General features: G+C 35.3%; 1 protein-coding gene across 2 annotated transcripts in view; it reads right to left on the minus strand.

The window, feature by feature from the left end:
• mylkb (myosin light chain kinase b) overlaps nt 1–16,833 on the minus strand; it is a 103,862-nt gene that overhangs the window by 71,573 nt on the left and 15,456 nt on the right. For both annotated transcript variants that reach the window (XR_015493234.1, XM_087256743.1), the window contains exons 6-13: nt 15,574–15,730; nt 13,968–14,273; nt 11,652–11,696; nt 11,453–11,543; nt 11,169–11,372; nt 5,717–5,934; nt 5,518–5,641; nt 2,956–3,108 (exon numbers count right to left, since the gene is read on the minus strand). Coding sequence is in view for 1 of the 2 variants with exons in the window: in XM_087256743.1 (XP_087112869.1) it covers nt 2,956–3,108; nt 5,518–5,641; nt 5,717–5,934; nt 11,169–11,372; nt 11,453–11,543; nt 11,652–11,696; nt 13,968–14,273; nt 15,574–15,730 (1,298 nt within the window). In the remaining variant the exon portion in view is untranslated. The remainder of the gene's footprint in view (nt 1–2,955; nt 3,109–5,517; nt 5,642–5,716; nt 5,935–11,168; nt 11,373–11,452; nt 11,544–11,651; nt 11,697–13,967; nt 14,274–15,573; nt 15,731–16,833) is intronic.

Consider the following 16,833-nt stretch of genomic DNA (forward strand, 5'->3'; position numbering starts at 1 on the left):
CATCAAATTCAAAACTCTGATGTTTGCCTACAAAGTGACTTCTGGCCTAGCACCTTCTTATCTGCACTCACTTCTGCAGATCTATGTGCCCTCCAGAAACTTGCGTTCTGTGAATGAACGTCGCCTCGTGGTTCCATCCCAAAGAGGGAAAAAATCACTTTCGCGAACGCTCACGCTCAATCTGCCCAGTTGGTGGAATGAACTCCCTAACTGCATCAGAACAGCAGAGTCACTCGCTATTTTCAAGAAACGACTAAAAACTCAACTATTTAGTCTCCACTTCACTTCCTAATCTGCAATTGCCTCTTTGAATATCACACTAATTGTACAAAAAAAAAAAAAAAAAAAAAAAACTACTAACACTTCCCTTCTTAGACTTTACAGACCTGAAACTTGCCTTTAGTACTTATTCATTGTTGCTCTTAGTTGTGTAAATTGCTTCCTTGTCCTCATTTGTAAGTCGCTTTGGATAAAAGCGTCTGCTAAATGACTAAATGTAAATGTAAATGTACACGCTCTCCCCGTGCTCACGTGGGTTTCCCCCCGGGTTCCCTGGTTCCCTCCCACCGTCCAAAAACATGCAACTTAAGTTAGTTGAATAATCCAAATCGGGATTCTCTAGATCTACCTAAGCTCAAACTCCCCTCTCGCCTTGCAAACAGGAGGGAGCCCCGGGCTCAAGGATCTTTTGAGCTCAGGGTTCTCTCCCAGGACAGCATTCCAAACCAGCTTTATAATCAATCATGAGCTTAGTGTGAACTCTTGAAACACATCATTAAAGTCTGCATGAACCTAAAGATTTATTTTAGTACGTTGATGTACTTTCAACTGAAACAGAATATTGAGTGGGGGGCGGGGCTTTATATTTGCACATCATTCCCTCATAGCAAACTAATGGAAAGAAGGGCGCTTTTAAAGTATATTGTGGCTAAAGCCATCAAACTGATGTCAAAATAGGACCACCACTCCAAAGCAGAAAGAAATGGTCAGATCACCTAAAGAATAATAATTTGTGCTAGCAAAATAAACAATATACATTTTGATTTTACACTGACTTTAAAGTAAGGTAAAGTTATTTTTATTAAAGATAATAAGCATATACTCTATGAATTTTAGAAAAAATGATGACTGCATGGATAAATCACTGAAATATTGCAATAAATAAGCCTAACCCTAACCCTAAAACTATTTTTTTTTTTTTACCACATTATATCTTTAATTGCCTAGAGCTCAATCTGTGCTATCCAACAAAAATGCTTCATGTGTATCTATAGGGTCTCTAAAAAGAATAAAGTCTATGAAAGTTGACACTGAGTAGGGACGGGGCTGCACATCATTCCCTCATAGCAAAATAACAATAAAAAGGGTGTGGTTAACCCTCTACTGCACGCATTATGATAAATCTATTAAAATAAATATTTGACTGTTTTTCTTTTCTTAAAATGGCTTAACTTGAAGTGCTGTAAAAAAAATTTGGAAAAAAATATTTTTTAAGGTACTTTATGAAATGTTGCAATATGGCAACAACGTCCAACAGTAGATCTAACTTAGACATTTTAAATTTAAAACTTTTCTTATAATTAATAATTTTGTTGTTTGAAATGATTTTTTATTGGTGTTGCAGTATCATAAGCTTAAATACAGAACTTATAAATGACACCTTATACACACTTTTCAACAACTCATATTTCAACAGCTTTCATTTATTCCATTCTTTTTAGCTGAATGTTATTAAAAACAATCATAATACTGTATTATCATGTATACAACATACAGTAAATATAAATATTTCCTCCAGTAAATATTATAACAAATAAATAACAAGTCTAGTATATCCAGATGCATCAGAATAATGTAGCTACTAGCTAACAATGTTTATGTATATAATATACCATTCTACGCCTGTCTTATCTGCCTCTAAGCTAACTTACCTGAACTGTCTCTATCAAATGTCCAGTCTGCATTATTCTCATGGTCACTAAAACCCATCCCACCCTCACTTTCATCTGCAGGAAGAGCCAGTTCTGTCCTTTTCTTCTTTCACTTACCATAGAACATGGTGGTGCTCGCTAATACACTGTTCCCTGTAATAATATCTATTCAAAAGTAGCATTGCCATAAAAACTAGATTTTGTCCATAATGCAAATGTCATTAACATACAACTAATCAACATTATATTACTAGCTTTCATGTTGTTATTGTTACAACATAAAAGTTCACAGCTGACCTTGCTAGCAAGCTAACCCATTTAAATTTTGCACGTTCCACTATTGCACCATTTGGCAACACATACATTTGATCGATTTACAAAAAACTAATTTGCTAAAAAAAATGTAAAAATTGTGAATATGTCATCATAACTTACTGGAGGTCTCAGATTTTTTTGTGGATCTGACATAATTTGATCCTTTGTTTTTATTGACATTTACATTTGCATTTAGCAACTACTCACAATAAACGACAGTCTGTCAGAAATCGCGCTACAGAAAAACACTGCATGTCTTGTGGTTTAACCAAAGCACATCATTGGCTACTCTAAGGTCTTAGAGTAAGTATTATAATAATAACAAAAAAATATGTTAGTCTTTAAGACACAGTGGCAGGGAAATAAACATAAACATCATGTTGAAATATGGTGAAACAGTGCAGTAGAGGATTAATTGTGCCTAAAGCAGTCAAACTGTCATTAACAAAGAATGACCACCACCCCAAACGCAGAAGAAAACGGTCAGAATTTGATTAAAGATTACCAAAGCACATTTTTTTAGTGGATTTACTTGCATGGATTAATTGTTCACATAAAGGATGTGGGCTAGCAAAATAAACATTGTACATTTTAAATTTACACAAACTTTAACCTGGAACAAAATGAGCAAATAAGTACTTGGAATAATGTTGGTGTGGTCATATTTCTGATTGATGAAGAAGTTTTTATAAAAGAGCTTTCATCTTACCTCATGTCTTTTTTCAGAAGCCTGCTGATGAAGTCTTTGGCTTGATCTGAAATCTCATCAAATGCCTCATCCTCAAAATCCCAGGTGGCTGAGGTGACGTTGGCGAGGGTTTCGTTGTCGTTGTCTCCCATGAATGGCGATAGACCACTGACACTGAAGGTAAACAAGAGTAAGGGTGTTTGACAGTTATTTTTGATTCTGTTACTACATATTCAACCAAAATGTGTGGCTACAACTTTAGTGTTGGCCGCATTTAGACATTCTAAACATTTAGACATTCTGAAGGAATTAACATGGCAGTCATTAGATTGTTAATAGTTTTTTTGCTTAACATCTGCCAACACTTTGACCTTTTTTAAATTATCCACAAGAGGAAATTTGTCTTTGGCTTCGCTACATAATTACATTCAACATCATCACTTATGTCCCGTAAATATGTATCATTTTAAAAACATTACACAATTAACCAGACTCTTACTCAAATCCCAGTATTTAAAATTCGAATGGCAGTTGGCACAAATGACATTTGATACACATTTTTCATTACTTGAGTTTGTCTAAAACATCTTTTCTATGGCAAAAGCTGAAAATTTGAAACTTTATTTTGATAGTTTGTCAACTGACATTCTATTGACAGTATACACAAATGACTGTCAATGAGAGTTAGTGATGTAATTATTATAGTATTATAGTACACTGTTAACAATAGTCTGTAGACTCTACAGTAAATTACTGGCAAACTACAGTAACAAACTGTAAATCAATTACAGCAAGAATACTGTATTTACATTTACAGCACCATTTATTCAGCTCTATATGTATTTACAGTATTGTATATCTTCACTGTGAAATATACAGTCATTTTCACAATGCAACTTTAAGATATAGTAACATACTGCATAACTGTTCTACAGGAAAATACATATTACAGTTGAATACTGTGCAATTTACAAAAATCATTAATAGTGTTGATATTCATAGTTAACAAAACGTCCGAAGTGGATTCATCACATAACAGCAGCCTAGGTGAGCATAAGAGGATTCTTTGAATATCATTTAAATAATCTTCCCAACATCACGACTTTGATCGTAAATGTTAATATTCCTGTTATTTGACTGTGCATTGTGTTCTATGACTGTGCTGTCTTAAAAAACAGGCTAAGTGTCAGATAATTTATAATATATATATATATATATATATATATATATATATATATATATATATATATATATATATATATATATATATATATATATATATATATATATATTATACATATTATAAAATATATAATATATATAAATAATTTATTACTATAAAAATAGTAGTAATAATAATAATTCCTTACATGTATAAAGCGTTTTTTTGGACACATAAAGTGATCTACATATTGAGGGGAATCCCCTCATCCACCACCAGTGTACAGCATCCACATGGATGATACGACAGCAGCCATACTGCACCAGACCGCACACCACACACCAGCTGATTGGTGGAGAGGAGACAGAGTTATAAAGCCATTTATAATATGGGGATGGTTAGAAGGCCATGATGGACAGAGGTCAGTGGGGATATTTGAAAGGACATCCTGGGGTTTTTAACGACCATCCGAATGATGGTGCTCACTGAGCAGTATAGAGTCCCTTTCACTATACTGGGGCATTAGGACTCAGGATCACTGTCCCCTCACAGCAAGAAGGTTGCTGATTCGACTACCAGCTGGGTCAGTTGGCATTTCTGTGTGGAGTTTGCATCTACTCCCCCTGTTGGCGTGGGCTTCCTCCGGGTGCTCCGGTTTCCCCCACAGTCCAAAGACATGCACTATAGGTGAATTGAATTGAACCTAATTGGCCGCAGTGTATGTGTGTGAATGAGAGTGTATGGGTGTTTCCCAGTACTGGGTTGCAGCTGGAAGGGCATCCGCTGTATAAAACATATGCTGGATAGGCTGGCGGTTCATTCCGAAAAATGAAAATGAATGAATGAATGAATGAATGAGTTTGAAAGATAAAATTTTAAATAAAAGTATAAAGGCCGTATTCTATCAACTTTTTCTGTAGTTACAGAATAATAACTGATTTAATCACCTTCAGGAATTATTTGACATCTTTTGGCATATAATATGAAAAACTAAATTAAAGGTTTGTTTAAATTTTTAAAAATTCAATCTTTTGCAAGTACATGCAGCACCCTCATGAATCAGGACAGTTTTGAAGTTCACAGCAAAAATAGATGTTTGGAAAGGTGTATTTATTGCTGTTTAGTGTTTACTAAAAGAAATAAAATAAAACTAAAACATGCTTTTACAACATGCTGGGGGCCATTAGCTCATATGTAACCTGGAGATAAAAGTAGCCGAGGCAAGTCAGTTTAAATATTTACGCTCTACCTCCAAGAGATCAAAATAGTGTTTATATGCTAAAATGAAAAAGCAAGCTGTCTAAAAACTCTATAAAGTCCATAAAAGGAAATGTTTGCAGTTTGCAGCATTGATTACTTTGTCTTTACGTGCCGCGGATCTTAAGGGTCTGTTGGAGGAGTTGTACCGATTTGTCACTTACAGAATGTAACAGATGACGCCAATGCTCCACATGTCTGTTGGGTAGCTGATAGCCTCATAGTTGATCACCTCAGGAGCAACAAACTCAGGAGTGCCAAACAAAACCTTCAGAGAGCCAGAATCCTCTGTAAGCAGAAAATAAAAACATATAAATCTGTGCCAGAAAACCAGACACCACGTTTGTTTTCGTGTTTCTTTACCTAGTCTTCGAGCAAGCCCAAAGTCAATGAGCTTGATCTTGCTTCCGGTCTTGTTTATGCACATGATGTTCTCTGGTTTAAGATCTAAGTGGACGATGCCTTGCTTGTGGATGAACTGGACTCCATCTATGATCTGCAGCATGTACTTAATCACCTCTCGCTCGGTCAGCTCGAAATCTTCATCCACGATTCGCTCAAACAGCTCGCCGCCAGAAATCCTGCAGCCAATAGGGATCACAGTGACATCATCATTTGGTGATGCTAACCAATCACTGTCAGACTGCAATTGAAACATTTTAAACTTGTTTATGCACATTCCATTTAACAAGCATACGAACAGTGTCTCTGCCTGGAGCGCTAAACAATTCTCTTACAGTCAGGGAGATTTAAATCTGGGCTATTTTCCGTCATGGCTGCCAAACAGAGAAAGAGAGCATTCATACTTTTCCCTCCCCACCTCTTTGTTTCTCCATCTAGCTATATAAGGGCTTGTGACACGCGCATCTCCAATCACACACTCTTGGATTTCGCATTCCACCCACACCATACATAGCTAAACTGGTGGAATGATTTAAAGGTGTTGGAAGACAACTAACAAACATCACGACCTGTTCAAAAACACCAAGAATTGCAGAGTAGGTTCATCAAATTGACCTGATGTCCCATCCTGTACTCTCAGAAATAACAGTATGGGAGCTGTCTCTGGAACAGTACCTTTTGAAAAGGTACATATTTATACCGGAATGGTCCATAATGGTACCTCTAATATACTTTTAAGGTACATTTGGGTACTAATATGCACCTTTTAGGTACCACTGTGGACTATTTCGGTACAAATATGTATCTTTTAAAAAGGTACTGCCCCAGTGACAGCTCTTGTATCAAAATTTCTGAGTGTGGAACATGTCCAATGGGATTCTTTTTGTTTCTATACATTCTATTCGATTATAAAACACATTTCCTTAGTCAAGGATTCCTATAATACTGCCCATTACAAACTTGATCTGTTAGTATGATCATCACATGATCATATTTTGCCTGTAGCAAGCTATGCTAGTTTCTGATTTGCTTTGAAATGGAAAGAAGAAAGTTGTGGTGTTTAAAACTGAGAGCCTATCAGGGGGGTCCGTAGCCTTCTGGTGGTTCGAAAGACTCACCCCTCACTGAAAAAGGTCTAGTATTTGTCCCATACATTAGGTCATTGGTCCTGTTATGACCATTATGCAATCATACACTCTTAGAAATAAAGGTAAGCGAGCTGTCAGTGGGGTGGTACCTTTTCAAAATGTACACATTTGTACTTAAAAGGTCCATATTGGTACCTCAAAAGTATATATTAGTACCTAAAAAAATTGATAGGAACACTTTGGTACTTTTCAGGTACTAATATGTACCCTTGAGGTATTAATATGAGCCTTTTAGGTACAAATTTGTACCTTTTAAAAGGTACCACCTCAGTGACAGCTCATGTACCTTTATTTCTGAGAGTGTAAGTAATCGAAATAACCCATCGAAAAAAGACTTTAAGACCAAGCGGAATCTGATGCAAGTAAAGTCAATTTTCACTGTATTGTTATTATTGAGAAAACATTTTATTAGTATCTTTTATTCTAAATCTTGGACCTTATTCTTGAAAGACAAAAATTACCAGTAAAAAGTTTTGAAGCACCAAAAGCGGCCCATATTAATATTTATTAGGCTATTGTTGTTATCAATGAATCTTCAAATGTACTTTTTATTTATTTATTTTTCTTTTTTTACAAGAGAAACTAGAAAAATTGTGAAGCTCTACTATATTATCATTATGTTTATTTTATTTATAATTGACATGGCCAAATTCTGAGACTAAGGAGAGCTGAATGTGCTGGCCAGTTTATATTTTGCATAATAAATGACAATAGGCCACAGTTTTACATTAAAAACTTTAACAGATTGCTAATTTCCTCCTAGTGATGTATCATAAAGTAGCCTCTTTATATTTCTTCATCCTCAATTTTTAGAATATGTTTTTGGTACATCAAAAAGGGTGACCATTTGACAAGCTAATTCAACAAAAAATGTGCTTAAATTGTCACTAAAATGCAGCATTTAAAACTTCATATTTAAATAGAAAATGAGTTGAATAACTGCAAAAAAGGTCCACTTTTTGAGAAAAAAGAACCATCCCTTTTGATAGACTGGCTACGAGCCTGTCAGGATCAACTTAACGATATCAAAAGTGTATCATCTTTAACAGATGTCTATGAGATTTGCTTAAGGCTCTTTGTTAAAATGAAAACTGGATCACCAGTCTGTCATTTTACAGTGTCTACTGTGAGTTAACACTATCTAAAATGTGATTGGTTGTAGTTCACTTTGGACAAAAGTGTTTGCCAAATACATTGTAAATTGCTTAATAAATATAAATTCTTTCTACTGCTCTCATTCTAAAGGTCTGGCTTCTCAAACGTAATGTTGCTAGTACACAAGTGTGAATTACCTGCTCTGAACACTAGTTTGATTGATTTTTTTAAAGTATTGTTTTGGTTCCAAACAACAGATCGCTCATCAGTTCCTCAGAGTGCCCACTGTTTAGTTCAGTTTCCAGGTGCCAAACAGCAAAATGAATGGACGTGTTTCTGTTTTTTCCATGGATTTAGTATTTTTAGTTTTGTTTCCAAAGCACCAACACATTAACCAGCAGAAACAACATATGTATTTATTTGTCATCAATGTAAAGCACAGGTTCCAAAGAAAGGGGGAATCAGTTGATTTCTTTACACGTACATCGGCGGACTTGAGATGCAGAGAGGAGTTGACTGTGACAACAGGGTTTGAGTCCAAGTAAAGAATGCAGATAAGGCAAAAACAAAAGTAAAAAAATTAAATAATCAAGTAAATAACAGCGTGAGAATGTGGTAGAATCTGAAAACATGGTAAAAGTCAGGCAAGGGCTTTTCTTTTTCTGGATTGCTTTTTAAAATACTGAGGTTGGGTTTAGGGAAGGGGGTGGGCAGGTCAATCGTTGCTCTTTAAAATGCTATTTTAAATAATAGTGAATTTGTACGAGTTTCCGAATAGTCGTAGGAAATTGGAAAATTGAAAAAAAAAAAAAAGGCGTGGCACCTAACCCCACCCCAACCCCAACTTTCATTGGGGGATGAGCATTTCGAACTAAATTGAATGAATTAGATCATACGAATTCATACAAATTAGCCACTAAATCAAAAAGGTATGAATTGGCGTGAGATTGTGTTGATATATCGGTACGATCAGAATGAGCCTGTGTCAGTCCATATGGCGGCATCATACCGCCCCGTAGCATTTGTTTTAAAGAGGAAATGCAGCCGTACGTATTTCTGGCTGCATAATTCATGATCTCCAGAAATGTATAAGGCTACGCTTTCAGAATAAGCCTATGTTGCAACAGGCCGCACCTTGAAGAACGAAATTGTCCTTATGGTAATTTGTCTTGTAACATTACTGTTTGATTTTGCTAGAAATCTTTAATTTTGTCAACTTCTGATTGGTTCAAATCAGAAGCAATTATATATCGTTTACTACAGGCATGAATCTGATTAAAAAAAACAGCCCAGCAGGCACAGGACATCAACATGATGTCAGATTGACATTGTACCCCAACTTTGTTTGACGTTGCATTTTGTTAAAAATTGGATTGACATCAGAATCCAACATCAGGCTGACGTCAATGTTCAATGTCGGACAGATGTTGCATTTTGGTTACTTTCCAACGCAGCCTAAAAACAACTAAATATCAACATATAATGATTTTATAGCTTGACTATGTGTGGCCGTTACCAGTGTGAACAGTGAGTGAACAGTGTGAACAGTGTGTGAACAGTGTTGCATTTTGGTTGCCAGAGTTGATGAATAAATGTCAGTATTTGAAGTCAATAGGATGTTGGTTTAAAATGTTGGATCAACATGGGATTTTGGTCACTTTCCACCACAACCTAAAAGCAACGAAATATCAATGTCATTTCACGTCGTTATTGGATGTCAAAATAACATGTCCTCAGATGTTGGCGACCTAAATCTAACCTAATATTAACATCTTATAATGTTGTGTGTCTGCAGGGAGTGTTCACATTGTCCCAACAAATGGATCTCTTAGAAACCCTTAAAGCGGATTTTAGGTGGCTAAACACTAGAACTTGTTTCCTTTAAAAGCAAAACTACTTTTTCAAAATCCAAAGTTGAAAAATAAGACAAGAAATCATCTTCTGCATAATATGCACAATCAAACATTCACTCTCAGAAATAAAGGTATAAGAGCTGTCCCTGAGGCAGTATTTATTCAAAAGATTTTGTAAAGGGACTACACTGGTCGGGGGCGGACTGGGACAAAAATTCAGCCCAGGCAATGTAGCCACACCAGCCCACTACCACACCGACACAGCCCCACCCATGGACCTGCACATTCACTACTTATATGGTGTACAGATGGTGAAATAAGATAAGCAGTACCATACGTAATAGATATTTAACATTAAATGTATGTGACTGAAACAAAAACAACCCATAACATCTGTGAATCTGTGAATCTAGTAGAGTCCATGTGCTGTCTGTTTTAACCGTTTGTCTGCAATTACTTATGATAAGAGTAACCTGTGAATGTGAACACCCCTTTACACACAAATGGACATGCAGCACATGCAACACTTTAGCATAATTTTATTCACAAATAACTATATATGTCATTTATGCAGTGGTGTTCTTTATTGCCACTGTCTATATGTTGGCTTCTCCTTGTTTCTAAGTTGACATTGTACACATTGTCTATCTGATTCTATATCTTCTCATCCTTCACTGCTTATACTAGGCTTTGCCTCATTCTTGTTTTGAATAAACATGTGCTTATTAAACAATTATAGGTGACCTAATGAATAAATATTAATAGTTACGACCTAATGTAAAATATCTGGCTGCCCGAAACCAAGCAGCCATAGGTGATTGGGCCAAATGCTTAACATTTATTATTATTATTATTACTATAATTATCATCATCATAATATCACATCTAGCAAGAGATAAAAGCTCACTGCATGTAAAAACAATACATATTTAAAAAAATAAACTAAAATAAAAAACTAATCGGCCCACATTTAAAAATGGTCCAGCCCTTCTGGCATTTGCCAGAATTATCAGATGGCCAGTCCGCCCCTGACACTGGTACCTAAACAGTGCAATAACATAACTTTTGAATATTCTGTTACTAATGTGTACCTTTAAGTTCCCACTGTGAAGTCTTTGGATATAAAATTGTACTGAAAAGGTAACACCCTAGTGGCAAAAAGTTGGTTCAAACTGTATATTTTTGTCAGTATTACGAATCTCTTGCAGAAACAAAGTGTATTGTGAAAAGTTTTATGCTAATAAACTGAGCTAAACTGAATTCCTTCAATCTGCTTCACATTAGCCTTTCGGATTTTTGATTAAGTTAGAGACTCACATCTCCATGACCATGACCATGTCCGATTTTCCCTCGAAGGCGTCCATACACTGCACCAGTTTGGGGTGGTGGAGGCTGTTCATGATGCCGATCTCCTGCCTCACGTTCTCCTTTTCCTTTTGTGAGAATGCCTTGATGAACTTCCCTGCCCATACCTTTTTACTGGACTTCTCCACTAGTTTGAAGACTTGACCAAATTTACCCCTAAAGAGAGAGAAATTGGTTATAAGAGTACTATTTTATACCATTCAGCCAGACTATTGATGGAAATAGCAGACTCTTACGTTCCTAAGCGGTCCTCTATATCATAGAAGTCCTTGACGCTGCAGTCTTTCTTAATGACCACATCTCTATATTCTGGCTCTTTCTCTTCATCTGTGAAGTTAACAGGATATGTATCAGACAGAGCATGTGGGAGTCATGTTAGTAAACTCTGGATTTGTGAGGAATGGATCAGCGGGCTAAATGCTTTGAACTTCGTACCATCATCAGACACAGCGGCTCCAACCTCCTCCTCTTCCTTTTTCTCTGGAGAAGAACATAAATGTTTTAAAAGCTTAGTTTTAAGTAGTGCATCAGCTCATCGCACTCATACTTCAGGGTTCATTACTCCACAACACGCTGACTGAATATGATTTTTTTTTAGATAAGACCAGACATTTAGGCTTTTGAAACAGGGCCATCAAAGAAAAATATGTTACATTTGTTTTTTTCTTTTTTCTTCTTCTAGATTTTGGTATTGTTCTGTATAATATGTAAGTATTCTATAGTGCTTCATAGTATTGATAGATTTGGTACAGCTGATGTAAAATTGATATTATTCATTTGGTATTAGTTAATCATTATATTTGAGAATAATCTTAATGATAGTGAATGATGTCAATATTACCTTAAATGTATGGTATGAAATATTATGGGTCAAAAACGAGATGGTCCATTTTGGTGTTCATATCAAATTAAATTTACAAGAGGAATTTAATATCGAGTACCTATTAAATGCAAGCAAAATGTCTACGTCAATCTTTTAAATTGGAAATAAAATGTCAAATCATTGAAATGTTCCATTGTCTATTGTAAACTGCTTAACTTGTCAGTTGGCATGATAAAGTCATGATTTAAATATATTATAATCCTTTTTTTTGCACAGAAAAAACCCCAACATTTTATAAAACAAGTCAAGGTGAATGGAAACATTTTGATGCAACGCCAGAAAAAATAGCAATAACAATAAAAATGTAAAGCTGCTTCCCACTTTTATTCTTTGATGCTTGCAAATACCATTTTGTCTTCTTTGTCTTTGACCTATATATTATTTAAATAATAATACATCATTAAATAAGTTTTGTTTTCTTTGAAGCGGACAAGACACTTTTCTAGCACATTCTTACAGCATACTATATAATGTAAGCTGAGAACTGCCATCATTTAAGCAAAATAAATTCAGAAATTCCCATGAAAATTTCTCAACTTTTCATAAAATTGCATGTTATGATGCTTATATACTGTTGAAGGAAAAGTTATAAGCTCTCTTGTGAAATGTATTTATTTTTCAAAATTTTTCTCTAGGGTGACGCATTGAACAGCTCATTGGCCATTCCTCTGGACTACACCATCATGTTTTGAAACTCACAACTGAAACTGGTGTGTGACTGCAGGCCATGATGGGATTTGTAGTTCAGGTGATTGACAGGGAGTGTTCTCCAGTGATCTGCAAGGGCAACACTGCTGGTGATCATGGCAATAACTCATTTCTTTTGTCTTTTCCATGATGGCACTGCATGAATAGGTTCATTAGGTTAACAAGGCAAATTAAGTTTATTAGGCAGGTTACTGGACAACACAGATTTCCAAAGCTATCTCACCCCAATTTGTAACTTTTTGATACATAGTTTGATATAATTCTAAATACTCCAATTTTCAAATTTTAGGACAATTTGTGACTGACGAAATAGTCCCCGAGTTCAACCATGGTCACAAAGAATATTGCTTCACCATGCCAAATCAAGGTATTACAAAGAGGAATCTGAATACAACTGAGGAAAATCCTGACGTCAATGAAGCTAGCACCAAGTTAACAGGTGAAGCTGCAATGAACAATGAAGAGAATGAGGTGATGAAGGCTCTCACAGATTTGAAACACTTTTTCACATATTAATTCGAAGGCATCTTGAATGCTATTCGAAGGATTAAAAATGCAATTTCTGAATTTAGAGGCTGGTTCGAGCCTCAACTGGGTTAGTTGGCGTTTCTCTGTGGAGTTTGCACGTGTGGGCTTCCTCAGTGTGCACCGGTTTCCCCCACAGTCCAAAAACATGCGGTACAAGTGAATTGGGTAGGCTAAATTGTCCGTCGTCTATGAGTGTGTGTGTGAATGAGTGTGTGTGGATGTTTCCCAGAGATGGGTTGTGGCTGGAAGGGCATCCGCTGCGTAAAAATGTTCTGGATAAGTTGGCGGTTCATTCCGCTGTGGCGACCACGGATTAATAAAGGGACTAAGCCGACAAGAAAATGAATGAATGAATGAATGAATGAATGAATGAATGAATGAATGAAAGAATTTGGAGGCAGATTATCAAAGGCTGAGCATTGAGTTCGCGAATTGTGGAAAAGCTACAGAAAACAAGTCCCTTTTCTGTTAAATGGGAAAAGCATGAAAAGTAATGAACGTTTCTGCTGAGACAATAATTTTGCCTACAATTTCAATTTTCCTTGAAGGTGTTTCCATGACATTTTGACCAGACTGATTCTTTCTCGATCAATAATGACAAAAAGTATTCATAAGCAGATGTTCGTTCTCACCTGTAACCTCCTCCGCTCCCACTTCAATGGGTCCAGATTCTGCACTGGGCTCTCCAACCCCATACACATTCACAGCTCGAACCCGGAATTTGTACTGACGGTCACTGAGGAGGTTCTGGACATGGAAAGATGTGCTGTTACAGGATGTGAGGTCATTCCATGTGTTGTCCACCGAGTTCCAGATCTCCAGGTTGTACGACTGGACGATGCTGCCACCATCATAAGTGGGCCCATACCAAGAAAGAGTAAGCGAGGATCGGCGGATATCAGAGGCAGCGGGGATACCAGCTGGAGGGTCCGGCTTATCTGACAAAAAAAAATAAAAAAATAAAAATAAATGGTATAGAAAGAAATAAGGGATCAAACCCAAAATTAAATAGAATAATCTAATTTAATAATAAAGTTGTTAATACTCTAGTTTAACTAACAATTCAGATAATTACTAATGTCTTATTAGGTGCTTGTTATTAAGACTTTAACTGTTTATTTGTGCCCAGAATGTATAATCTTATTTTATATCTCCAAAGTTACCCAATACTTAAACCTAACTACTACCTTACTAACAATTAATAAGCAGCTAATCAGTAGTTTATTGAACTAAAAGTCTTAGTTATTGGTTTGGTAAATAGCTTGAATACATTATAATAAAGTGTGGCCCAACATATCATGGTACTATAGGGTTTTTTAATAATACTAAGGTCAGGTACTCAAATTAGTCTGTTGTAATTCTATAGTTACTGTGGTAATGCAACAATTACAGTAATATAAAAGAATTACCCAATACTGTACTAAGTTTTCTACAACAATGCAGTGTAACAAATACTTGTAAATTATCAATTTTCCATATTTTGTGGGGTTTTTTTGTGTGTTTTTATTTTTCCCCTTTTATTTATGCTTTTGAATTGCATTATGGGACCTTCATATTTCTTTCCAACTACTTTTAACCTCAAAAAGTTAGAAAAAGTGACTTTTATTAATATTTTTAATAGTTTAAAGTGATATATTGCCTGGGTCGGTGTCCTTGTAAAAACTGTCAGTACATTTTCTGTTATTTTAAAGACTTATTTCTCAATATATTATTTCTTATTACTTCAAACCACTAAAATGTCAATGAAAGTCACTTTGTTAAACTGTAGATTTGAGTTTTAAACATCAGAAGTCACCAGAGCCAAAATCAAGGTCCCATAATTCAATTCACAACCATAAATAAACAAAATAACACTTGCGAGTCGCAAAATACGAAAACTGTTAATTAACAGATATTTCTTACCTTGTAGGGTATTTTACATCACAGTTTCCTGTAGTAAAAACTAAAGTACACTGCAGCATTTATTACAGCTTATCAGTTAGTTGCATTCTTTAGCATTCATTAACAAATGTTTATAAATTCATTTAAATACACAGTATAATACACTTTACTATAGTATGGCCCAAAAACACTTTAAATAACTATACTATATATAGTACTCTGTTTGCCATTAATAAACAATGTTAAAAGAATAAAATGCAAATATAGACACTGATTTAAAACTGTTTCTTCCAATCCTATCTACCTCATTGCCTCTTCTTATTGTATGTAACTTTTTATCTAGGTTAAATCCCATACCTACGATTGTGAGGTTCAGCGAGGCCTGCTTGAGGCCAAATTTATTCTGCAGTTCAAGAGTGTAGCAGCCACAGTGATCCTGGTCACTCGCTGCGATGGTCAGCTGACTGCTGTTCTCTGTGGTCTCTATGGAAATGCCTCCATTTCCTGGCTGGATCTAAAAAGGAGAAGAGTTCATAATGAATTCAAATGGTATATAACACTTATTCTTATTCCTTTTTTTAAGTTATTTATGTTTTTTTATTTTATATATTTAAACTTTTTTTTTTTTTCCTTTTTGCTTGTAAAAACTTCTAACTAAAGAATTTTGCATACTGGCTTTTTGAGGTAAATGTGATGTGTTGTGTTACAGTTTTACAAGCTGATTTATTGTAACTAAATTACAGGCGTGTTTTTTTATTTTTATAAGTCAGGAAAAAAAATAGAATTGAAATAGAAGAAAAAGGTCAGACTACAATCAAATAGTTTTTAGGCCCAAACCTCTATTTGCTTTACTTAAACACTTCTGAATAATTATTCATTAACATCACACATTTAAGCTAAGCTTTAATAACATGTTTGCTCATGGTATCCAAAACATTAATGTGTTAAAGGTTCATAAAAGAAAAAACACTTTCTTGTCTGCAATCTTGGCCTTTGGTTTGTAACGACGAAACTTGTGACCTTGCCTAACAATGGCTTTCAGAAATGCACTCCAGTACATTTTATTGGTCTCCTGTGTTTTTTGGGGATATGTCCAGTAGAGACCTGCAGGGACTATTGTATTATTGAGTAAAACCAAAATAACTCCCATCATAACCTTTAAAATTCTCTGAGGGATTCTCTTGTTCATTTAAGAAGGCTTGTAGTGCAAAATGTATAAACATATGTTTACCACGAACCCTACTGCACTCATAAAATGCAAACCACCATCAGAATTATCAGATATAGAAGTTTCCAAGTCAGAAATTTGGCTTTCAAACTTATAACTTAACAGAGGGAAAGCACAACTGATGCTGCGACTGCTACTCTCAGTTAATTTTCTCCACAACAGTGAAATCACCTTGTCTTATTGTTAATGCATATTTATGTTTACAAACAAGCATTTTCACAATTTATGTTAAAAAACCGGTAAAATTTGATTGACTGTGTTAAAAAAATTGCATGTGATTGACAAACATTTTGACTATCTAGTGTATTGAATGTTATTTGGATGCTAACCAAAAGAGTTAGCCAGTTAACCAAAGAGATGCTATTTTATTTTAAGAACAAATCACTTCA

The sequence above is a fragment of the Danio rerio genome, chromosome 6 (genome assembly GCF_052040795.2).
Source record: "Danio rerio strain M-AB ecotype USA chromosome 6, GRCz13ab, whole genome shotgun sequence".
Taxonomy (NCBI): Eukaryota; Metazoa; Chordata; class Actinopteri; order Cypriniformes; family Danionidae; genus Danio; species Danio rerio.